Below are 26,780 nucleotides of genomic sequence, written 5' to 3' on the forward strand. Positions count from 1 at the left end.
TTTTTTTTTCCCCACAAAGCATTTTGGACACCAAATCCTTAAAAATAATATACTGGATTTGCATTTCCTACTGCTGTCTATAAGTTACAGCCAAAGTTTTTATTTTTTTTTAATTCTAGTAATTCTATAAATCCTTTCTTAATAACTCCATCAAAATAAGACATGACCTTCTCTAAACCCATGAGAGTTTGTAGGTTTTCTTTCTTATGGTTTTACCTATCCTTTCTAATAAATTAATAGTATATCCAATTTATATCGATACTCTATTGTGTTTAACTCACTTTGTACAGCCTATGACAGTGTTGTACAATGTATTGTACGATGTATTTATATGTGTGTCTGATGAATTCTTGCTTCTGAAAAAGATGCTGGAAAGTGACAAAATTTTTAACAATTTAATAAAATTTTTAACAATTGAATCAGATTTCTTTTTTACTTTTCTTTGGTAACAAATTCTATGAATTTCCCTAATCCACACTAATAGAACAGAAGCCAGTATGAAATCCAGAAAAGTCCACCCAAAGGTACTAATATGGTTCATCCAAAATACTGTCCAGATTTCACAGAGATCTTATATTACTGAATAAATTTATAATTAGCATATTCACTATTTACCTATAAATAAATTTCACAAGTATTTAAGGTGCTTGAAAGAAGCTTCCTTAAGTAATTTCAATTTGCAGCTTCAGTTTTCTGAAGCAAAAGATAAACTTTAGTCTTGACATAAACAAAATTTTTAAAAAAGCAATTAAAGGGGTTTTATTTCAATCTGAAACATAAGTAAATTCTAGAGATGAGAACATTTTATGACTTTCCAGAAGTACATATGCAAAAAGAGTTTAAACAATAAAACAAAACTAACTGGCCAAGACTGACACTGTCCCTTTCAAAAGAAATACTACTTTTAAACACAACTTTTTAAGAAAAGATTTCCTTATTTTGAGTCCTCAACTTTTCAAGAGGAAATAACCAGCCTACAAGGTGGTTGTGATCACAAGAGAAAATATTCAGCTAATCCAATTCCTCATATATAACAGTTGTTCTATAACGACAAGTATTACCAATATTGTAATACTATCATGCTACTTTAAAGTGCTTGTATTTGAATAGAATAACCCAGTATTACTAGCATACATACCTAGAGAGATATACTTAGTATCCCATGACACTTAATTAAGGATTTTAAATCCTTCTAGCATATGAAAGAAGAATAATTATGCTAGGTCTCTAACCACAATAGTGAAATTTGATCAGGTAAATTAGAAGATCTGTCTAGACTTTGTGGTGAAACGCTTCTCAGAATCAAATCAATCTAAAACAATATTATCTTGAGAGAATATAAATTTAAGTCAAATAGCAACTGGGAAACTGACAGTATTAGAATACTGATCCTTATAAAACAATATATGGCCTTTGAAAAAAAAAGTTGCACTTAAGAAAAAATAATGTTTAATAAACATTTTCAGTTACCACAGAAGAGTTTCAACAGCATAGTACAAGTTGTATGCATGCAAGTTGAAAAACCAAAGAAACTTTGGGTGAATATAATAATTCTGTTGTATCATTCATCAAGCTTAGATATCCTGAGGTACCATAAAAATTTTCCATATAAAGAACTTGAGGGCTCTTTAAAGTAAAGTACATGTGTATTTATCTTTTTCTATTATTGTCAGGCCCTATATAAACACCTTAACAAAAGCTAAACTTGAAAGGAGTTAATAAGTGTTTCAGTTAATAAACATTCCCCAAATAACTGAAATACAAAGGTTTTTATTAATTGCCTGAAATTCATTAAGTGGATTGTTTTAAAAAGTGGTTTTTCATGAAAGGGCTTTTAGAAAGCTATATAACTACAACTACTTTGACCCCCCCCCCCACCTGTTAAACCAGTAATTCAACTATGGGGAATCTATTCTAAAGAAATAAATCGAAATATGGAGAAAATTTCATTTCTAATAGCCTATTTATAATAATGTAAAAGCAGAAACAAATATACAGTAGGGGAATGGGTACATAAATAAGAATTTAATCACTCAATGGAATAATACCCAACCATTATGGGGAAATGGTTATGTCACAATGCTAAATGATTAAAGAAAAAAAGGCAACATATAAACAAAATTGTATATGCAGTAGTATCTCAGCTACAAAAATAAATCCCAAACCTGTACATAAAAATAAGAATGAAAAAAAAATACCAACATATTACATGATTAGAGCTTTGAGTAGTGGGACTACACATGATTCTTTCTTAAAGTACACTTTTCTGCATTTTTCAAATTTTAAAATATTTCATTTAGAATTAAAGACATTCTCCTAAACAGTAAGCTATGTATACATTTAGAGACTACTTCTCTATGGTTTCTGTGACTATGCTTTCTAGGGAATTCTTAAGCTAACGTTGGAACTTAATATATTGCATTTTTGTGAAATGGTTTGTATTTAAGTAACAAAACACTACATGCTAGGTACTTTCAAAAAATAATCTTAATCCCACAATGATCTCCATTTCATGTAAAAGTAAACTGATGTTTAGAAAAATTAAGCACCTTATTCAGGTTTGCAGAGCTAGTGAGAAGTAAAACCAATGTTCAAAAACCCAGGACTATCTAATCCCAAAGTCTGAACACTCTTTTCATGTATGCAATTTAGTTTCTAAGGTATATTTTTAAGTGAGAAAAACCAGTATGTGGTTATTGGGATCCAAAGCAACTAATCATGAGACCAAGAACAGACTGCTTCAGACAACCATGATTAACATATTCTTAGACATGTTGCAAGATTTATACAAACAACTCGGGCCAACTGATGGTACTACTCCAGAGGATACGCAAAATGGAAAAAAATTTGTGCTAGCTGTCTATCATACTCTCTCAATGCCATCCTCCTTTCTTAAGTAAAGGTGAAGCAGTAGATTGTAGGCTTATAAAAAGATATTCGTATATATATTATATATATCAGTTATATACATTATGTATGTATTATATATGTGAATATATTATTATATATAAAAATATATTCAAGTGCTGGTTTCTGCAAATTTATGTTATACATGATTAGCCAAACTAAAAAATCATGTTTCTATATTAAGTTAAATAATACCTTTGGCTTTCTGATTACAGTTAAAAGGACGATATTTATTAACCATAATGTAGGCTTTCACAAATAAAATGCCTAATTAGCAAAGGGCCAAGCAAATTACATTTTTAGATCAGGCAAAATATTTTTCCCTTGTGTCTACTTCTCTGCCCTTTCCACCTCCCTCAGTTTTCCTCTTCTACCACACCCCGAGAAGTTAAGACATCTCAGATCCATCACCAGAAGCATTTTCCAGGAATGCTTCAGAGTTAGCAGGGGTTGATCTCAAGCACATTCAGAATCTCCAGGGCATTTGCAAAATTTGGAACAATAAAAAAACCTATACTAAAACATTTTTATAGTAAAATAATATAATCAAAATTTTTCACACAGGAAGTGAAATAAAAATGTAATTTCTGATTATTCATTTGTCAAAACATAACAGAATACCTCATTAATTGAACATTTTGGTTAATCAAGGTCCTATCATATTAAAGACCTCAGTGCAATTAGCAGGTTATTGTTGAGATTAAGTTCACTAAGTAGAAAACTGTGTTAAAAAAACTGTATGTCCTGAACACCTGTGTGGCTCAGCAGTTATGCATCTTTGGCTCAAGTCATGATCCCAGGGTCCTAGGCTTGAGTCCCAAATTGGGTTCCCTGCTCAGCAGGGAGTCTGCTTCTCCCTCTGCCCCTCCTCCCACTTGTTCTCTCAATCTCTCTCTCAAATAAATAAATCTTAAAAAAAAAAGAAAAAGAAGAACTGTATGTCCTGTTTCCTTTAGGTCTCTAGGAAGGTAATCTTCAAATACTAAAATTACCTATCAAGAAATCTGCACACAGCTGCTTGTGCTCACTAATAAAAAAAGTAAGTGACTACAGCAACTGAATGTTTTTGTAGTATGAAATTCTTGAATTAACATCTCTCAGGTCATACACACTGAAAACACAGTACAATACCAATCTACTCAATTTATTGTTACAAAAAGACACGATTGAGAGTTACAACACACTTGTTTATGGTTTTATGGTTTATGTATATAAACCACTTTGCAAGATGACATTTATCCTGCTAATAATACTCGAACCTAGAATTTCTAGTATTTTACTATTAAACATATTCTATGGGACAATAAAAATTACTACCTTATATTCCCAACTATTGCAATGTAATAAGACTAAAGACAGAGGGAAGGGGTGAGGGAAAAAAGAGAAATAATGCCAGATCTTATACTCTTTTTAAGTTCCAAATCAAATGATCAATTTAGTCTATGATTATGATTTTTCATCATTCTCTAACAGGAATACAGAAATTTATTTTTAAAAAGAAGCTTTGGGGCACCTGGGCGGCTCAGTCAGTTAAGTGGCCAGCTCTTGATTTTGGCTCAAGTCAAGATCCCAGGACCCTGGGATTGAGCCCTAAATCGGGCTCTGAGCTCAGCAGGGAGTCTGCTTGAGGGTTCCCTCTTTCTCTCTGCCCCTCCTGCTGCCTGGGTACTCAAGCTCTCTCTCACTCTCAAAATAAATAAATAAATCCTTAAAAAAAAAAAAAAAAAAAAAGACAGCATTAAAAAAATTACAGCTGAGGAAGCTACAGCTCAGGGGTTAGGTGACACCCACAGTCCCTGACCACGTTACTGGTAGCGCTGTCCCTTGGCCCTGTCTCTCCTGACTCCCAGGCAGGCTGCTCTCCATTACAAGGCTGGAAATGTCATGAAGATGGCTATGTTCAGAGAGCCAAAAGAAAAGTTCTTACCGACTGCAAAACTGTTTCAGGACTTTTATCTTCATGCTCATGTGATGCCTTGGTAATTATTCGAATAGTTTCTTCTTTCAAGTGCTTTGAGAAATCACCTCTTGATGGCTGCTCTAGATATTCTGGTTCTCCTGCTTGTGCTTCATAAGAAAAGAATCAGTTGTGTATCTAATACAAATCACAGAGAGCTATCTAAGATGAATCTGCTATTTAACTCTAATTCAAAGTTATAGAGTAACCAATTTTACTTTTATGTAATATACCACTCAACATATAGCACCTACCCCAGAATTTAACCCCCAAAATCAGGTTCAAGAGTAGTCAATTACTGAAGAAAATACTCATTGTCTCATAGTCTATGGTTAGAAATTCATAGCAAATTTTTCTGTCATGATAAATACCAAAATCTCATTTCGGAAAATCATCAGCATCCTACCAAAAAGAAAAAAAAAAAAGACTGAGTTTGTATAACAATCCTGGTCTGAGGTTCCACAGAGAACACAATAGCTGTTTCTCTGGCTACAAAATCCTTTTTCACACCTCCCTGACCAAACCTAACCCCGAATGAACCCAACCTTCTATCTTTTCTGAACCTGCCCTGGTAACTGAGTGTTGTCAGAGGAAAAACAATTATAACCTGGCAAACCGATACTAATATAAATTCAAGACTTCAAATACCATCCTTGCAAAGAACTCTCAAAGTTTTCTCTATCATCTGCTCTGAGCTCCAGACCCATCGATGTGACAATGTACTCTGAACGTCCCACTAGATGCTTTATAGACAACCCCAAATGCTCTATATAAGTGGGCCTCTGCCTATCTCTCCAACATAACTTTGTATCCTTTACTCTGTGCTCTCCTTTGTCAGGGAGGTTTTTCCTTTCAACCTTCAGATCTTTCCACATTTTCTTCCCTCTGCCTATACATTCAACCCACTCTCGGTCTTCCATCAAAGAACTTCTGTATGTCTTTTTGTTTAAATACCACTTATCGAAGTATTCTGGATTATACCAATTTTAGAGCAGGGCTTCTCAGCTTCTTGGCACTACTGACATTTTGGTTCATTTTGATTCCTTGGTGTAGAGTGGTCCTGTGCACCTGACTACCCACTCTGGGTAGTCAGGTGATACTGTCCCTCCAGGTGTGATAACCGCAAATATCTTCAGTTTGTCAAATGTCCCTTGGGGGGCAACGTCCCTCTCGAATGAGAACCACTGCTCTAAAGTGACTTACTCTTTTTAATAGCACTTTACCACAATTATGACTTAATTACTATTGTATTTGTTTCAAGCCCATATCCCCTGCTAGACTAAGAATCTCAAGAGTAGGGATGTTATCTCCTTTTTGTATTGCTATTTCTTCAACACCTAGCATACAGTAAGCACACAATAACTTAATGGAACAAATGAATTAACAAGTAATGGATATAAGGAATAAGAAGGTACACCAAAATGTCCTACAATGCTATTGGGATTGGTTAAGTGAGCCCTTCCAAACCAACTGGTTTGACACAACAGGACTACTGCCATCCTTTTCAATATCTGATTTAAAAAAAAAATAAAAAACTCCCAAAGTGAAATATTAAATTTTTAAAAAATACTATAATTTCAACACATATGCATGGTAATCCATCCATCCAATAAATTTTAATTAAGTATTTAACTATGTGCCAAGCACTAGGCTAGACAATGGGACTCCCAGTGTGAACAAAGCAGCCAGTCTCTCACCCCATGAAGTTTAGAGTCAGCTATGGAGAATGTCATTAATCAAAGAATCACACATATGAATTGTGACAATATTATAATAATACATGCTAGGTATAAAATGGGGGGAACTTAGATTATGGAATATGAGGTAAACTGACTTTTTAGCTGAAGGATGATGGGTCGATCATCCCATTCCTTGATGGAAGGATGATCTGAAAGGCGGCCAGTGTGGCTGAACTACAGTGTAAGAGGAGATACAGCAAGAGATGATAAGGGCAAAATCAAAGGGTCTTTGAGTCTAATAAAAGTTTTAAGGATAAAAGGAAGTGAATAAATGTTTTAAATATAATGGCAATGTGGCAAGATTTTTTTCTTTTTAGGATTTTATTCATTTATTTGAGACAGAGAGAGCACAAGTGGGGAGAAGGGTCAGAGGGAGAAGGAGAAGCAGACTCTCTGCTGAGCAGGGAGCCTGACGCAGGGCTCGATCCCAGGACCCTGAGATCATGACCTGAGCTGAAGGCAGATGTTCAACTGATTGAGCCACCCGGGCGCTCTGCAATGTGGCAAGTTTTAAAAAAACTATTCTGGCTACAGTGTGAAGAAGGGATTCGAGAAGAAAGTAAAACTAGAGGTCAGTGAAGTACTAGAAGGTACCAGGGCAATATGAGCAAGAGATGGTGGTGCTTTTGGACAACAGGGGCAGCAAGAGAGGTAGAGAGAATTAGTAACATTGAAGACGTACTTTGGACACAAAGGTTTGGAGGCTGATGTGACAATGACTAAGTTTCTGGCATGAGTAACTAGGATGATGGAGGTAAAATATACTATGACAAGGAAAACTGGAGGAAGGAATGCTTACAATGTGTATGACAGGAGGGAAGTTTAAAGAAGTCAAATGCCCTCATTTCTGTATTTCCTGACTTTGCACTGCAATGTTCTTTCAGTGTCCTGTATGATGGATAAGGTGAAGAAAATTTCAGACTATACCACCAGCTGATAGTAGGATGTGAACTTAATGCAACAAGGGCCAAGAAATCCATCTGGTCTGGCACTGGTCTAACACACCGAACATGGACAGTATGTAAAGTAAGTCCTTAGGAACAAAAGTAATTTTATCTGATCAACACAGTCAAATATATCTTAGGTCCCCAGGGTCAAGATTCCTTCCCACACAGGGATTTAAGTCCACAACCAAATGAGTAATGTTGAATGATCTTGCCTCAATGTTACACAGAACTATTTCTTCTAGAGTTTTCCTTGTGTATGTATGTTCCTGGGAACTTACATTTGAATGGTGCTGTATAGTCACTAGGTGAATCTACAAGGATTTAACATCTGGGAGTTTGGAAACAAAAACCCAAACTTCATCTAGCATGTTTACTGAGCCCGTGCCATTTATATTAGCAATGAAGATAACTGACATAAAATTCACTCATTTTCAAACTCTCAATAAAATCAGATAAATATATACTCCATTATAATACAAACTATTGAATGCAATAACAAAGTTATACACGGGGTTCCACAGAGCACTGTGGGCCCAATACACACACTTGAGATGATGTTGCATATTAGGAAAGATTTCCTAGAACAAATGCCAACTGAGCTGAATCGTGAAGAATTTGTAGAGAGGATTATCTTGTAGATGAGAAAGGAAATTCCAGGCAGAAGGACAAGCACATGCAAAAAGTCACTGAAAACAGATAAAAGATTAATAATATTCTTGCTATTAATGAGCCTTTACACTGGTAAACCAAAATATAGGTACAACATAAATGTGGTAGTGAGAATAGTTGGGATTAAGAGGAAAAAAGCTGCTACAGGGATATATGAGCGGGACTTGTAAAGGCCTTGGGATATGAGGAAGGTCTTAAAGAGTGGACAAAATTTCTAGAATACTGATCATCAGAGGATATTTTTTAAATGAAGGACGCTTCATGAGAAATGCCATAACGATAGGAAAGTTCCCCACAAGGAAGAGTAATGGGGAATAATATGGTTACATGAAACAAAGTATTCATAGGGAAGTAGATTTGGAAGAAATACAAGGGAGTCAGATTATAACACATGGTCCTTATGAAAAAGAAAAGAGGTTTTTGCCTTCATTTTGTCAAACCAGAAAGGTAAAAAACATGTTTACTGGAACAAATAACCAAAATGAGGAAAATAAAAAGTTCTTTCACTACCCAGAGATAAGCACTACTAGCATTTTTAGTATTATATATTTCCAGACTTTACCCACATTTTATAAAGAAAAGGAATGATTCTGAATATACTGTTTTTAACATAACAAACTTTTTTTGTGCCAATACTAATTTTTACTGGTTATACTGTGTTCTTCTGTATGGAGGTCTCATATAACTCATACTCTACCTATTGCACATGGAGGCAATGTCCATTTCTTTGTTAAAAACAACGGCACAAAGAGTTTGGCTTTGTGTGTCTGCAAATACATACAGTGCTTTTTGTTCATCCTGTAACCCTATAGAAGCCTCATCACCGTTGGCCTGTATAAATAGTAGGAATTTAATTAATGGAGACCATGCTATTTTCTTTACCTGCATTCTGACACTTTATATACTAATTGGTCCCTCAGCTTAATATATTCTTCAGGCTTCAATTTGGAATACAGCTGGTGATTACCAATTCTCTATGGAGGTATATAATATCCATGTATCTAAAGCATCTCTCACATCATTTATTTGTCCTATGGGTACTTCACGAAGATTTTTAAATGGTTATCCTCCACATAAGAGATTTTCCAACCATGCTCTAGGTTCAAGATAGAGGGTCTTCATTCACCTATTTGGTTAAAGAAGACCCAACATTCTACAAGTACTCTGAGCCTGCTCCTTTGGTCCACCTTCATAATTAGTAAAGGACTGGGAGGGTTTGGGAGTGTTCTATTTATGTGTATTTCCTGGTTATGCTCCTCAACATTTTAAGAGGAGAGTTAATTCAATAATCAATTGGCTTTCTGTTACAGCACAAGGATCTGCTTTTTTCTTCTTTTTCTTTTTTTAAATTTAAATTCAATTAGTCAACATATAGTACATCATTAGTTTCAATGATTCATCAATAATTCATCATGTGCGTATAACACACAGTGCTCATCACATCACGTTTTTTGTTTTTAAGATTTTATTTATTTTATTTGACAGAGAGAGCACAAGCAGGTGGAGCAGCAGAGGGAGAGGGAGAAGCAGGCTCTCTGCTGAGCAGAGAGCCTGATATGGGGCTTGATCCCAGGACCCTGGGACCATGACCTGAGCCGAAGGCAGATGCTAAACCGACTGAGCCACCCAGGCGCCCCTCATGTGCCCTCCTTAATGTCCATCACCCTTCCCCATCCCCATCCCCAGAATCTTAAATCTACTATCTTAAATCTATTAAAAAAAAAAAAAAAAGGAGCAACATCTCCTCTTTCAGATTTAATACCTTGCCTTACTGATGAGCCTTATTACACTCACATTTAGAAGAATATTTAAAGAGGATTACTTCAAAGATATGCAAAACATTCATTTCTAGAAATGTATTTAAAATCAACGATTCCCCAAAAGCAGTCTATAAAGAGCCATGGTAGGCTGGCTGCATAGAATCACGAGAGAAACTTTTAGGACTTCAATTTCCTGGGTACCACCACAAATGGAATCATGGGAACGTGGGGGGTGGAGGCTTAGGAACCAGAGTTAAACCTAAAATTTACCTAGGACAGAGCTGCATCTGTACCACACATTTTTAGTCTGCTTCTCTAATGTATCTTTATTTTGGCTAGACTTCTAAAATGTTAGTATTCCATACAATGAGGATCACTTCTAGGGAACTCATTATTGGAATCTCCATTGGAAATTAATTCAATTCAGAAAACATTCAAGGGTCATCTACTATATGTCATTTATTATGTTAGATTCTGGAGATATAAATAAGAACATCACTCAGTTCCTGCTTTAAAGGAACTTGAGAATATTGAGGACATTGTTCATTCTACCAGGTCTTACTCTCAGGAACCAGCTGTACTTTCCTGGAATATCAGCTTGTTTTTAATTTGTGGACAGTATCTGTAGAGAAGTCCCAGGGCCAATTCTGCAAGCCCCGCTACATAAGTTTATGAAATCTTATGGAATGTATTTCATACCAATATTAACCATTTGTGCTTTATTTTTTCCACCTTTTTAAAAAAATTGGGTATGCTACACAGGTTATGAGGACTTCAATAGTTTTTCCAGAAACAATATTGTACCATATGTTAACTAAAATTTAAATTTAAAAAAAGTAAGTTTTTAAGGGTGCCTGGGTAGTGCAGTTGGTTAAGCAAGTCTGCTTGAGAGTCTCTCTCTCTCTGACCTCTTCCACTCCCACTCGTGCTCTCTCTCTCTAATAAATAAATAAATCTTTTTTTAAAATGTTTTTGAATAAGATAGGAGGAACACAAGTAAAAATGCAAAGCTCTTCTCTCCTGAGTAATTTTTCTGTTTTATAAATAAAACCTGGAGCCACACTGTTTAACCAGAGGTACTTCTCAGAATTATCTAAAGATCTTTTTAAAAATATATATTCTGGATACTTCCTTCAGACGTTCTGATCCCAGTTAAGTCTTAGGTGATCTTACTTAGGTGGGGTGTGCTGTTTATACTCACAAAAAAATTCCCCAGGTATACACCGTATACCCTGTTATAAAGAACTGTTGAATAGATCTGTAAACATAAGTGTTCAGCAGTAAGCAGATTTAAGGAGGTAGCATGAAAAGGACCAAATAATTTTTGGTCCCATCATTTATTACTTAGTTTCAGTAAGACAAGGAATGGTACTAGAGAAGTGAGGTCTATGGATTTCTTGGTCACATGTAAGCATAAGTGGAACAAATACTCATTTAATTAATATATAAATTAATATTCTTATTTGGAGTATCACACAGAAGAAATTGATTTCAGTAGTTCTCATTTTATAGCTTTATTGAGAAGATCTGAGAGGAAAGGAAAATCTGATGAATTTTAAGAACAAGACTTCCTTGTATGACTTCCACTAGACACTCATAATTCTAGTGCACCCCTAACAGATTTAAATACAGGTTCTCTTTAATACGCTGAAAATATCATACCAAATTGAGCAAATTACTTTGGAAACTGTGAAGAGAAATAAGATGATGACATGGGCATTAAATTAAAATTTCTCTACTAATGACTGGGGAGATGAGTGGTGCCAATAAACATTAATGAGCTCCCTAATTCAATTGTGATATGTTAAATTGCCCTGCAACACAGGACGGACTTCTGAAGAGGGTATATAAAATAATACAGTAACAGAAACCAATCTTTTAAACAGTGATCTCACTCCCCAAATTTACAGACTTAGCACATTCTATTCCTACGCACTCAAAGTGTGCGTTTCCGGCAATCCTGTGGGGGGACACAATGTTTGCACTGAGGCAGCTATTGCGACAGCCTTCTAGAAACCCAATCTGGAAGATAATTATCCTAACAGTTACATGTGAATTGACCATTTCTCTCTCTTTTTTAGTTATTCTGATTCCTCTCAGAAATATATCTCCATTCTCAAGTACTTTTTTTAAATACTAAAAAGAAAGACATGAAAATATATGCCTAATACCTACTCCTGGCTTTTTAGATTACAAAACAGCATTTGAAGTATATGGTAGGAAGTATTAATCAGGATAAAGAGTATGGGGCATATAGATTTTGGCCTTTTATACAGAGAGAATATAAGCTAACAAATGTAAATGGTAGGGCAAAGTTGGCTAGTCCTGTCAGAGAGGAATACTAATGGGGAATATGTATTAGTATGAACAGAAATAAAATGTGTTAAGTCTGTAAATTTAGTCTTGTAAGAGACAAGATGAAGAGAAGGAGACCGTATAACACTTAATAGTTTGGTGCCACAAAATCTAAGTGAGCCAAGAACAGAGCTGGAGCTTAACCAAAGAACACAGGATTAACCTTCATCTGAGAGCTTAGGTACCACTATCACTTAGGCCAATTAGGCAGCCACGTCCTCCCACTAATAAGATAAGAACAGCCACATGCAAATGGTAGGCATAAAAGTTAGTGGACGTACAATAAAGCAACTCCATTGGGGTAAATTCTGGGGATCGATTTGAGGAGGATTATGTACAGATGAGAAGGGATGAAATCACAAAGGGGTGAAATTGGCTCAAAAATGAAAAGAATTATAATGTATATACTGTGATTTGAGCACAAAAATCTCTTGATATCTATTGAGTCATTTCCTATGGAAGTAGACAAAGTCACTATAAAGAAACTGCATTACTGTGAAACCACAGACCTTCATGTGGTCTACACGGTGGCTCCTAACATATGGAAAGAAACACGGTCCCGCATCATGGTAGAGCTTACCACACTACAAGGGTGGTATTCAGATATACTATATTGCATTTAAGTATCATAATATTGTATCTTTGTCAGTATAATACCATTATCTTGGTCTTCTAAAAATTCTGAATCAATGCCTTTTAACATCAAGATCAAGGACTCAACTAATCAATTTACATGAAAACAAGTTAACAAGTCTGGACAGATCTGTGTGTGCCTGCTTTATTCACAATACCATATTGCAGTACTATACATGAACTGAGAGAATAATTTCTTCTAAAGTTCAAATGATAACACTAAAATTCACCTAAGTAATGCTGTATGGGAACTGGTCTGTAAAAGATGAAATTAAACAAACACCTAAAATGCTTTCTTAAAAAATAAAAACAAAACACGCAGATGTTGCATAAAAAGGCCACTCAAAAAGATCCACTGAGAGTTACAAAAGAGACAAATGAGTTCAACAAAAATATCTGTTTTTCTCTTCTCATTCCTCCAACTACTACAGAAAAATAGCACTTTTTCACAGTAGAAAATATGTTGCCCTAAAATATATTGACAAGTCTGTGATGATGAAAGTAATCTTTAAAAAAAAAATCAGAAGCCTTTTATTTTCAATTTTGTTAGAACATGTTTATTTTTGTACTGTGTTTACTCTGAACATTTTATTAATTTCATCAGCTAATAACTTTAGAATATTTTTAAATATTTCTATTTTTATACATTGACCTTTGTTTGTTTTATGGGTCTATACATATTTTAACTTGGAATATATTAAATACTTAGTTTCAGCTTATTTTTTTAATTTTAAAAATTCTGAAAAAATCAAATAACTGCTCTACAATAATAGCATAATTACACAAAAATTACATAAAGTGTTATACAAAATATATACAGATATACCACTAGTGCTATTTTGTTCAAATGGAAAATTAGTACTAAAGTTCACTCTCTTGATAGCTTTAGTGAAAAGATTTGGATAACTTGCTGGTTTTCATGGCTTTTCTAAGCTTCTGGCCAAGAAGGGTCAGGCCCAATCAAAATAGGCAGGATAGGGAGAGAAAGTTAGCAGAATCATCTAATTTAACTTGAAAAAGGTATATATGTATACAGCAGTGCCTGGCAAAGGGGTAAACTAAATTGTTACCTGTGGCAACTCAGAGGAGTGATGGAATTTCAGATGATTTTTACTGTCTTCTTCATACTTTAAAATAATTAAAAGTTCTTTTTTAAATGCACATATATTATTTTTATAATAAAATATCAATAATAAATATATTGATAATAAAACACAATTTAATCAAAATTTACTAACCTGTTGTTACAGAAGATTCTGACTCCCTCAATTTCTGAGATGCTAGAAGTTTTTCCTGCAAAGCCTTCTGGGCAAGTTGTGCATCCCATTCTTCTAGTTCTTTTTCAAATCGCTGGTTGTCTTCCTCAACAAAATCTCTTAAATCCGGTGGTAATGTTTCTATTCCAACAAGAGCCTGCCCGGTTTCTTTATTTAACTCCTCTGCAAATCATATTTCAAAAACTAATATAAAATTAAGAATTAAAGGAAAAATGCAAAGCTCAAAATAGGATGCATTTCAAATGGGATTTAAAGTATGAATTATTACCATTTAACAAATCAATATTCAAAATGAAAACTCAAATGTTTGGATAAGCAATGATGCAAATATTTGATAATCTATTATAGGAAATGTTCTCAGCTTTTTCTTTTTTAATCTCTAGATTAAGAGAGAAAAAAAATGGAACAGGATATAAAGCCAAAATCATTTGCTACTCAAACATTGACATAGTACTATATTTTCCATTGTAAGAAATACTAGATGTTTTATTATTCATGAAATCAAAAAATTACAAAATGAGAATGATAACTCATAACCTTATTAAACTCAAAACAGAACTAAAATTCTTTTTCATCCAAAGCAGTTAAGCATATCAATATACTTACAGGTATTTTGAAAACTAACCAATATAGCAAGATTTTCAAAAACATTACAGAAGTAGTATTTAAGAGAGTTACTGAACCCCTACCGCTCACATACAAAATACACTACGTAGCTTTCAGCCATAAGTGGACCACCTAGCTAGTGTTGCTGAATGTTTAAACACAAAAGGAAAGTTGATTTTTATCAGTTTCAACAAAACTTTATTAAATATTTTCTATATTCAAAACCTATATTAGAATGTAAGAAATAAAACGATTAAGACATAGTATGACATGGCCCCCGGCTTTGAGCAGATCAGAGAAAGCAGAAAAGACAAGTCAACATACAATTCCAACACACATAAGTGCGCCAGAGAGATACGCTATGACAACACAAGGAGAGATATTTTCTGGTAGAGGTCAGAAAAACCTTGGCAGAGCAGATGACACATGAATGGAATCTTGACAGATGAGCAGAAATTAGACAAAAGAGGAAAGAAATAAGAACATTACCTCAAAAAATAAAAAAACATAAAAACTAAAGATATAAATGTGTGAAATCATTTGGTGTGAAGAGAATACAACAAGAAGTTCAAATATCAGTAAAGTATATACAGTTTGAAATGGACAATGGGTATAAATGAAGCTTGAGAGACAGAGGCCAGAAAATGGAGGCGTTATATATTAGCTTAAGTGGCTTAAATAGGAGTCAGTGCATGATGCGATCCTTAAAGGGATTTTAGCGAGGAGAAATAGGTCAGATTTACATTTTATAACAGTTACTAGTTAACTTTGAATACAAAATATATTCCAATTGTCTGCCCTGATTATACTACTCTTCAATAAGCCAACCATACTTTCTTTTGTTTTGTTTTTTTTTAAGATTTTATTTATTTATTTGACAGAGATAGAGATAGCCAGCGAGAGAGGGAACACAAGCAGGGGGAGTGGTGGGAGAGGAAGAAGCAGGCTCATAGTGGAGGAGCCTGATGTGGGGCTTGATCCCATAACGCCGGGATCACACCCTGAGCCAAAGGCAGACGCTTAACCGCTGTGCCACCCAGGCGCCCCAGCCAACCATACTTTCTAATGATACCCACACCCTCTGAGTCAATTACACTTAACTAATCACACCAGAGACTGGAGTCACCTAAAAGAGCTACTTATTTAAAAATATAGACTACCCTATATATTTCATGTTCTTACCTTTTATTAAGAATTGTGCCTTATCATTTATGTACATTAAACAGTATGCACTGGCATTTCTATAACCACCAAAAGAGTCCCTCACTAGCTCTTCCCATGATGACTTTGTCACTGCAATATCATTGTACTTCATCCACCTGTTTTCACGATGATCAAAAATATATGCCCAGTAGTGCCCGGCATTAGCTTGGCCTTCGTGAACTAAAACAGCATGTAAGCGATAAGGAACCTAAATATGAAAACAGAAGAGTTAAGCCACAGTTAAGTAGTCTATTAATACCACATTCCATGAAATCCATAAACTATCTGATTGAAGAATACCATATAGAAAACTGGCTGTGATTAAAATTTTGAAAAAAATTACACTATGAAATAAAAAGGGGAGAGATAAATAAGCTAATGACATGTAAACGAGGTGTATAAATAGGATGATTTTTGAAACTTTGAAAATGTATTTCTTTCAAATGAAGAACTTATGATGAATATTTTGTATATATCACGACTTGTCTAAACCTTCACAATTATAATTGATGACTGAATTAGCAATATGGCCTACATAATGTATACCAAAAGTTAACATGTAACTGAGTCCTATACTTTCACCATCTTAATATCCTTAAACAATCATATAATTTCTCCCATAAGATTTTTTGTAAACACTAAGACCTTCTGAAAATTTTTGCTAAGTTTTACTATAAAATAAAAAAAAAGAAACAATAAATATACTATGAGAATATAACTCAATGTGGGAAATATTAATATGGAATCTTTAAGATCAGCAATTTTATAACAAACATTAAGAAGAGTTAGCTTAATAATTAGGTTAATCATACAAATAAAAATATGTAAATAATTTTGACAGTACTTACCAACTCAAAATTTAACTTACTTGGATCATAGATTTGTCAGAGTACATTAGTTCAATTGTTCGATGGATTCTAGATATGCTTTCCTGCAAATCTAAGGATAGAAGATGTCATTTAAAATGATTAACCTCAAGTACGTCTCTAATAGACATAAGATAGGAACTAATGGTTTTCCTACCAGTATGTTAGAGGAATAAGGAAAAATTCCTAAAAGTATTCTTACAAACATTACTATTTGGAGTCTTTAACAAAACGAAATATAGTTGTCCTTAATAAAAGATATATAGCACAAGTTCATAATTAAAAACCAAAACAAATACGGTTCACTTAAAAAATGTACCGAGTCTATAAAAGTGAACTTTATTCAAATCTGTAAAGGAAAGTTTCAATAAAAATGGAACATAAAGCCCCTTACATATTTACATAAAACAGGAAAACTACGGAATGAAATAAAATAACTTTGCCACAAACCCTCTCTCTCTATATATATATGTCATTGAATAAAAAATCTACCACAATCACCAATGGAAATAATGTTGAAACTCCCATTACTTATTCCTTCTACTTCCAGTAGAAATCCATTCTACAAAATTATTTTGTATTTTGTATTACTATATTACCCATAACAATTAAAAAATTAGAGAAAACCTAAATACCTATTAATGGGGAAATGGTTTAATTATAGTATAACCTATACTATGAAGCTATGGGAAAGAATCAGGAAGAAACCATGAAAGACTACGAAAAAATATTAGTAACTTCAGAGTGGGGCAAGACCTTTTTCTGAGCCTGACAGAAAATCCAGTAACCATAAAGGAAAAGATAAGACTCTCTCCCCAAACTTAAGAAAATCTACATTATAAAAACAAGGCAAAACCAACACCAAAAAAAGTCAAGTGACAAAGACAATTAAGAAAATAATCTACAGCATACACTATAGGCAACAGGTTAATAACCATAACACCAAAGTTTCTATTGAGCAGTAAGAGAAAGATAAATGGTTCGATATAAAAAAAAATGGGTGAATGTCACAAACAAGAAATTTATAGAAAAACAGAATTTCACTCATAATCAAGGAAATGCAAATTAAGACACTAACATAATTAAGACACCAACATTTTTTTCAACATTCAGGCTACCAGAATTTAAAAAGTACCCAAGGCTAGGAAGGATGCTGGGAGACAGGCTCTTCCACACAGTTAGTGGGAATAAAAACTGGCTCAATGTTTTGGAGTGAAAATTTTAAAACAATTAAAATTTAAAATATACACACTCTGGACCAGAAATGATACTTTTAAGAATATATCCTACTCACAAAAGTGTGTCAATATGTATGTAGAGGGCCAGCACTATTTGCAGTGAGTATCAATATAGAAATTAAATAAATTACATCCTACTCAGATGTTGGAATATTATACAATAGTTTAAAAAATAATGCTAACAGCTAATAATAGGGATAAAAGAGAGGAAACAAATATTCCAAGGAAAATCTTACCCAATCCATTGTACTAGGTATTAAGGTCCAAACCCTTATTGGATGAATGTCTCTCAAGTTCCTCAAACTTAAAATGGCCAAAAGTGAACTCATCATATTCCTACTTCCTCTCCTGAGGTGGGGACCTGCTCACCCACCAGGCTGCCCTTTTCCAAAGTACATTCCATCTATCTATTCATACCAGCATGAAAAATTAAGGGAATCATCCCTAATTCCTCCCTTTCTCTCTCACCTCTTGTCAATGACCTACGTCCGTCAGTTATCTCCAAAGAGTAGATCATATCCCTTCATTTCTTTCCTCCCTCAATGCCACTACCTTGGTGTCAAAAGCTTCCTACCTTCCACCCTTCAGAATGTCATCTTATAAAAACAATCTGCCAAGTCCAGTAGAAAATTATTTAGTACCTAGTACAGTGTTCAGGAAACACAGTGTGCTCAATAAATGTTTACTAATGAATTCAAATGTAAAATATTCCCTTATATATGAAAAATACTCAGGGAAACATTTACAGCCATTAAGGCTAATTGTTAGTTGCCATCACGCCCTATATACGTTACACTGTATTATATTAGGACTGCTATTTACATATTGTCTATAATGAGTCAAGTTGGGCATCTAAAATCCAACAATCCATATTGTTTAAAATAATTCCAATCTTTTGGTATAAAAGAGTAGCTCCTAGATTTTTCTTTTTTCATAGAATAAAAGAAGGATAAAATTGGGTGACAATAATAGGATATTATATTTTGCCGTGTAAGGAAAAATTATAATAAAATCTACCATAAAATACATCACTTCATTTAAAAAAAGAAAAAGGACATTTTAGCAACAGTAAAGTAGCAAAGACATAATTTCAGAATAAAGGAGAGTTCCTTCCAAGAAAGGGCAGATGGCAACTTAACACCAACACATATACACACACACGCGTACTCTCATACTCCCAACAGAGCATTGTCCTTATTTTTCTTATTGTGCTACATGCCAGTTAAAACACATTACAGACTGGCACTGAGCTCATAGATCATATCAGGAAATCTCTGTTAGAGCAGATTTAAAATTAAAATTCACATTTCTGGGGCGCCTGGGTGGCTCAGTTGGTTAAGCATCTGCCTTTGGCTCCGGTCATGATCCCAGGGTCCTGGGATCCAGCCCGGTATTGGGCTCCCTGCTTGGCAGGGAGTCTACTTCTCCCTCTCCCTCTGCCCTTCCCCCCACTCATGCTCTCTCTTTCTCTCTCTCTCAAATAAATAAATAAAATCTTTTAAAAAATAAATAAGATTCACATTTCTAATTCTTAAACGTAAAACAAAATTTTTATCACTTCAACTCATTACACAAACATTAGGGGAAGGACGTAATTGATAAATACATAATTTAATTGTATGAGGTTTCGCAAATGGAGTAGCTGTGAATACCAGTTTGATATAAATTTAGAGCACTAAACAAGAAAATCAGACCATCTGCTATGTCATTAATCAACTAAGTAGTCCAGAGGAAATCTGATGGTCTCTCTGAATCTGAAGTTAAGATCATAAAAAACAGGTAGTCAGGCTAGTTTCTCTTATAGAAAACATTTTCTAGGAAAAAAAATACGTGATAATATTTACATATGAAATCCAAAGGTGACTTCCCATCTCAATTTTAATATTATACATATCCATCTGAGGCGACAGTAGCTATGCTGTGAGAAGCTTCTTACCTCTGGTGTCATTTTCTATTTCTGTCCTCCAGCGATGTAAACAGCTTTCTAGCACAGAAAGTTCTTCTTCTGTTATGTGCCTTGGGGCTGGATGCATGGGCAAATCTGGAGGTATCCGAGACTGAGTGAATGGTTTATGTACTACTGACCTCGATGACACGGCAGCTATGGAGGCAGGGGATGTGCTTGGCAGTTCTGAAGAAGGGGCTCCCTGTTGTTCTGTTGCGCTGTATTTTTAAAGCATAAAATATTTATTATTTAACTTTCCAAGTTAAAGCTCTGGACAAAAATTGTGCCAAACACATAGCATTAAATTGGCATATAATTTCAAAAATAAAAGACCTTTAAAAAAAGAGAGAGAGACATGTGGATTAATTTAATAGCCAATGAGATTCTTAATATACAAGGAATATATTTATTATCAGGATGAAATTGTGGCTTTATAGAAGAAATGGCTTAATCGTTTCAATAAATCTTATGTGTACCGGAATTATATAATACTTACCAGCTTACATTACAGGAAAAACTAAGTTAACAGTATTTTCATGGATAAAAGGTGGAAGTATACCAAAAATAACATATAATTCTGAACAGAAAAAAATGTGATAAAAATTTCAATCCACAACCATAAAATCTACTGAAACAGTGAAATAAGAAAGCACCCAGAAGATATACAATCTTCTAAGTGAATCTAATGTTTTTAGAGTCCACTAAAATAAATCACAATGTGCATTTTATAAAACCTTCTTTAAAGGCATCAATTACATTACTATGTAATGTAAGTAACATAGCCGGCTGGCTCTTGAATCAGAACTTTTTACCTTGGTAATGTCTGTGGTGTGGAACCACTAGGTGGGGAACTAGCATCAATATCATCAACAGGAGATGTACAAACAGGTTTACTTGAAGCAAATTCCAACGCGTACTGTAGAACATCTACCAAGGGGAATCGTTTGGGACCCGAACCGTAGCTTAAATATCTGTTAACCATAAAATGTATAAATGCTTTTAGTTGTATATAAAGCACATCTGGTTGTTTTTAATAATTGTTATAAAACGTGATAAAAGCACTTTAATAAATCTTCCTCAACAATGCACTTAGTTTTGTTTTCAAATGAAGATGTTAAAACTGAAGATACATTCAAGAAATAACTTAAATATTCTCCAAATTAAGGAAAACAAAGTTCATTACAACTGAATGTGTCTGTATACTGCTGTAAATTTTAAGTGCTGCTCTAAGGTGTAACTCAATAGGAAAGTGAAAACTGACAGTTCCATTCCTGAGACTGATTTTATTTTTAGATCTGTCATCTGGTCTCATGATTAGGATGGTAACTAATATTATCCTCCTACATTTTACCTCTGATTAGTTTTTAATATGATTACTGATACCTTTTAGAAATAAAAATTATTGAAATATAATACATTATTTTTGTTTAAAACATTTGGAGCTTTTAATTTTCAAATTAATACTAAAATAAATACTAAAACAGATTAATCAGAGGTTGCAAACTGGGATCTCTCAAGCCACATTCCAGCCTGTAGACTTCTGTGTGAATTACAGAATATTTGTCTAGATTCCGGCGTCTTTTGGGAAGCTATCAAAAACAATGAGCTATTCACACGTGGTACCACCCACTAGTGCAGATAAGCTCTCTAGGCTTCCCCTCGCCCACCAGCTTACACTTGACTTGCGTCCCTTCTTTGTAAAGTCTCCATGAGGCCCTAGTAGGCATATGATTTTGTATCTTCTGTATCAAGGAGAAAAACTCAGTCACCATTCATTTTAATGGAAATCTCGAGTGATGTTTAGTCTCATACAAGAAGAAACCTTAAAATTCAGATTAGTTTAACTTTTTTTTTTTTTAAAGGAATCTCTTCACCCAATGTGGGGTTCAAACTCACAACCCAGAGATCAATAGTCGCACGCTCTACTGACTGAGCCAGCCAGGTAGCCCTATTTTTGGATTTTTTTTAAGATTAGTTTAATTTCGTATCTATTTTCAGCACCATGAGCATTACCAGTGGACAATGAAAATATTTAATTTTAAACACTAAAATAATCACTAATGCCAACTACGAACTATTTTAGCTTCTAACAAAACTCAGAACTAAACTATTCACGCAAAATATGAATCCAGAGTCATTACTACTAGAATTATAAATCACCCAAAGCAAATTTAAAATGAAAGATTCCAGACAGTCACTAAAAATATCACTTCCTATAGTTAGCTCATAATTTCATAAAAGTTACAATACCTTTCTAATCTTTGTTGTAATACTGTGAGGTAATCTTTTAGTCTCTTGATTTCTTCCCTCTTAATTCTTGTTATTTCTCTGTTTCTGTGCATATATCTATCAGGAAAAAGAAAAATATCATTACCATTTTAAATATCATGGAAATAGATACAATATTAAGTCTAGCCAACACCACAAAAGATCAATTCATCTAAAATTTTAGAGTCAAATAGACAACACGAGAGAGTATTCCTTAAAATTCTTAACAACTGTAATACCAATACAAAAATTAATTTTTTAACTTCCTTATAACATTATTCCCAGTAACTACACTTTTCTAAATAGAAAGAGAACTTAATTTTCCTTGACAAACAGTATTAGACATATTGTGCATAAAGGTAAAGATTAATTCTAAAGAAATTAAGCAAAACCTTTCTCTAAACACAATAATAATTCTTTACTTGGTTACTAAACAGTTTCAAAACTAAGTCATGCTGTATACCAAACCATACCTGTCCAGATATAACACTTGAGGAAATTCTAATTTGTTGTGAATTTTTTCTGGTCTTCCCAATGCCTGATTGAATTCAAATCTTGACAATTCAAATGTTAACACAGGTGGTAGTTTGGTGAACCAATGCTGAAAGAAAACAGTAACAAAAACCCTTAATATCACCTTTTTGTTTTCTCCACTGCAGTGCTAGACACATGGTGTCAGCACTGGCATTTTTATATGTATCATCACAATGCTGACGCCACAAGTACATGACTAGGTACACAATTTAGTTAAAGTCCAGCTTCCTCCCAAAAGTTTTCCACACCTCTTGAAAATTCCAAGGATGGGAATAATACCCAACCAGGAAAGAAGAAAAATCTTCTAACAACTCTCCTTATTCCACAATAATTTTTTACATTAAAATATCTAACCTAACGTGACAGACATTAGTTAAAATTATGGCTCAGTACCTCAAATTTTCTGGCTTCTTCAATACTACATCACTATTACTACCAGGAATGGTACATATACTTATTAATCAACCACACTTCAAAACCCTTGACAACAAAACTTGTAGATACGGTACACACACACACACACGCACACGCACACACACATATATATTTTTATAGCATAAATTATCACAATTCTTACTAAAATCTAGAAACTGATATTCCCTTGTTTTAAATTTAACTTTCCTCCTAGAATTCTAAGTAATTTAAGAAAAAGGTCTATTACTAACATGGAGTTTATACTAATGATAACTATACTTAAAATGTTTTTAAATGACTAGTGTTTAAAGAATTAAATGTCTCATTGCTATGAGTCAATTCCTCCACAAACTTGGCAACTGTTCAGTTAAGCATGCACTGTAACAAAACTACAACAGAGAATTATTTGCATAAAAAATATTTCACTTTTAAACAAACGTATTTTTAAAGAGAAATGAACAAAACTCATGAATCACCAAATACGGAAGTATAAAATAATGTAACAAATATTTTTAAATGCTTATTATAAACCACATCATGCACTACTGTAAAAAGTAATTGCCATACACTACATTGTGTGTGATACTTTCAAGTGCCACAAAATGCCACCACACAAATATCAATTAGCTAAGAGTACATTAATTTAAATTCAAACATCCAAAAAAAGCAGTAATAGTGCACATTTGGCAAACTGGATTTGACTAAGCTCTTGCAAGTTGCTATTTTTCTCTAAATAAAGCTAATAAAAATGGTTATTCAAAACTATTTCTCCCTCCCAAAATGCTAAAGCCTACGCGAACTGAAATTTCCTGAGTTAGACTTGGTTTATCTTTAACCAAAAGTTGAAGTTTAAGAAATGTGTTTTATATGGCTATTAAAACTGAAGTTGACTAGAGAAAGTTATAAAAGATCTAGTATCAGAAGAATCTCTTAAGTCTTAAAATTTCTTGAGCAAAGTCTGCTTATTTATTTTGTTCTCACATGGCACTGGCAAGAATTTTACTTAATTCTAATATACACCTAAATTTACTATTAAGAATTAAAATATACTCCATACCTATCACAAAGGAAACTTTCGATGCCTTAGGATAATAGTCTCTACTATACTTTATGATACTAAAATAAGTAAGTAGGTTTCAAGAACTATCACTTTCATATTTTATTGCCGTATTTTAAATGTCACCATTAAAATTGAATAGTTACATACTTTAATTCATGGAAACCTACCATGGTCAATAGAAATAAAATCACCCAAATTGGGGGTATGCTTCTCGGTAGACCATGAAAAGTCCAGGAAATAACTTCCATACCTTAAGAAAGAATGTTCATAATAATTATGTAGTATGTCTCTGTTGTGAATGTATTTCCTTTAACAGCAGTGACAGTTTTTTCCTACAGGAGTGGAAGGATTTCACTTTCTTATTCTAAAGCTGATGGGGATAGAAGAGACAGCCGGACATTCCCTTAATTCATCTTGGAAAATATTATGGGTTTGTCTAGCTCTGTGATTTTAGGATTATAAGTATAGCAGTATATAACTAGAATTTTAAATATACAACGAGATGTTTTTCTTTCAAAATATTATTTTTCCATTCAATAAAAAACTATATTTGCTTCTCTAACTGGTATGCCATGCTGTGAGACACAGATCATTAAAGGTAAAAATAATGCTTATAGTTTCCATGTCTCTAACATTTTATTATTACTTATTATCATATTATATTATATAATGAACCTACAGAAGTAATAGATTAGGGCAGTTAGTGAATAAAAAACATAATCAACATGGGCAACAAAAGTGATCTTGAACTTATTTAACTTAGCAAAAATATTTTCAAGAGAGAATGTAGTCATCTTTATGAGTTGTAATAGCTGATTTTTTATTAATATATTTTAAGTTCCTTGCTTTTCTGAGATTACATGAATGCAGGAAGCAAGGGACAGAAAAATCAGACCTACCATTTCAAATTCCCACAGAACAGCAAACAAAACCAGGATATAAATCAAGCACAAGAAGCAAACTGCTCCTATCCCAACTCGAATAGTTTTTGTCATTTAACTGGGTTCACCCATTTACCCTTTCGCTCAAAAAAATAAATTTCCCATATAACATCTACATATATCTAATATGGTACTACATGTAGGTACTGTTTCTCTACTTTAGTTTTTGAAGTTCCATAAAGTTTCTGTTAGCACTTTGACTATAACTTAGTACAACTTTGTGAAGGGAAATTTGGCAGTACTTATATTTTTAAATGAGTACGCCTGGTGACCGAAAAATTCCACTTCTGACTATCCTTCATTCCTAAGTTCTCAAGGGTATTTATAGAAAGACATTCCTTGAAATAATTCTTTGTCCAACTACTGTCTCAGAGAAGAATTAAGTAAATTTAATTTTAGAAATACAGGCTATGTGATACTATGCAGGTTTTAAAAAGAATGGTGTAGAGCCATATATACTGATGTGGAAGCATGCTCGTGATATACTGGTGAGTGAAAAATGCAAGTCACAGGACAGTATGAACAAATACAAACACTTATATGTACATAGCAATAGTCTAAAAGAAAATGTACAACACATTAGTAGTAGTGAATACCCACACGAGAAGTAAAGTATTTACTACTGGAAATTTTTTTGCTCCAATAGGCAATCAAAAAAAATCTCTGGGTTTCCTAGAAAGTTTGATTCATCTATAAATTGCATTCCATTTGGTTAAAATTTGTGATTTAGAAAAATATTTTGTAAGTGGTTATCTTACATATAATCATTTTTAATTTATTCAGTTGTCTCTTGGTATAGCATTCCAGAAATTTAAACTCTTACAGGCCACTGGATATTTTAACATGAGTGATTCAGGAGACTAGAGGTCTCCCTAAATTACTTAACCAGAGCTATTTCAGCAAAAGAGATGCTTCCTGTATCAAAGTAAAATCAATAACTTTTACGAAATAATAGTGTAAGAGATAAAAGGTGTTATCATCAGGGACTATGTCAATTTACAAACAAGCCTGAAATGTTACTCATTGGTGTTTATAGATACTTAAGAAGAAACAGAACAGTTATCCTGAAGGACATTAAGAAATAAGACCATAATTTAAGTACACTATTAAAAACTTTTAAGATAGTCTACTTTAGCCAGTAATAGTCTCTTAAACCAGGCTGAATTATTATTGAAACTATTGTGTCCTACAAATCTAGGCAACTGGTAATAAGAATACAGGTAACTGAATTGCTCTTATTAAGACCGCTTACAAACTGCTGAACTCAGAGACGGAGACAAACCACTATATCTGTTAGGTTGGATGTAAAAACCTAGACACAAAATATACATGCAACATAGGGCACTCAAAGTGAGAAGCCAAAGATAGAGGACAAACTAGAATTTTTTAAATAAATAATGATATTCAGATTCAATATAAGAAAACACATTTTTAAAAGCTGGGAATACGTAAGAAAGATTA

At 33.6% G+C, this 26,780-nt stretch overlaps 1 protein-coding gene across 3 annotated transcripts in view; it reads right to left on the minus strand.

Moving 5' to 3' along the window:
• Window positions 1-26,780, minus strand: part of USP25 (ubiquitin specific peptidase 25) — a 111,350-nt gene that overhangs the window by 25,577 nt on the left and 58,993 nt on the right. For all 3 annotated transcript variants that reach the window (XM_008701929.2, XM_040621091.1, XM_040621092.1), the window contains 8 exons: window positions 22,844-22,971; window positions 22,353-22,448; window positions 20,915-21,073; window positions 20,094-20,320; window positions 16,922-16,992; window positions 16,033-16,261; window positions 14,206-14,406; window positions 4,835-4,974 (listed from right to left, as the gene is read on the minus strand). In XM_008701929.2, coding sequence (XP_008700151.2) covers window positions 4,835-4,974; window positions 14,206-14,406; window positions 16,033-16,261; window positions 16,922-16,992; window positions 20,094-20,320; window positions 20,915-21,073; window positions 22,353-22,448; window positions 22,844-22,971 — 1,251 coding nt within the window. The remainder of the gene's footprint in view (window positions 1-4,834; window positions 4,975-14,205; window positions 14,407-16,032; window positions 16,262-16,921; window positions 16,993-20,093; window positions 20,321-20,914; window positions 21,074-22,352; window positions 22,449-22,843; window positions 22,972-26,780) is intronic.

Source organism: Ursus maritimus, unplaced genomic scaffold (assembly GCF_017311325.1).
Source record: "Ursus maritimus isolate PB19 unplaced genomic scaffold, ASM1731132v1 scaffold_4, whole genome shotgun sequence".
Classification (NCBI taxonomy): domain Eukaryota; kingdom Metazoa; phylum Chordata; class Mammalia; order Carnivora; family Ursidae; genus Ursus; species Ursus maritimus.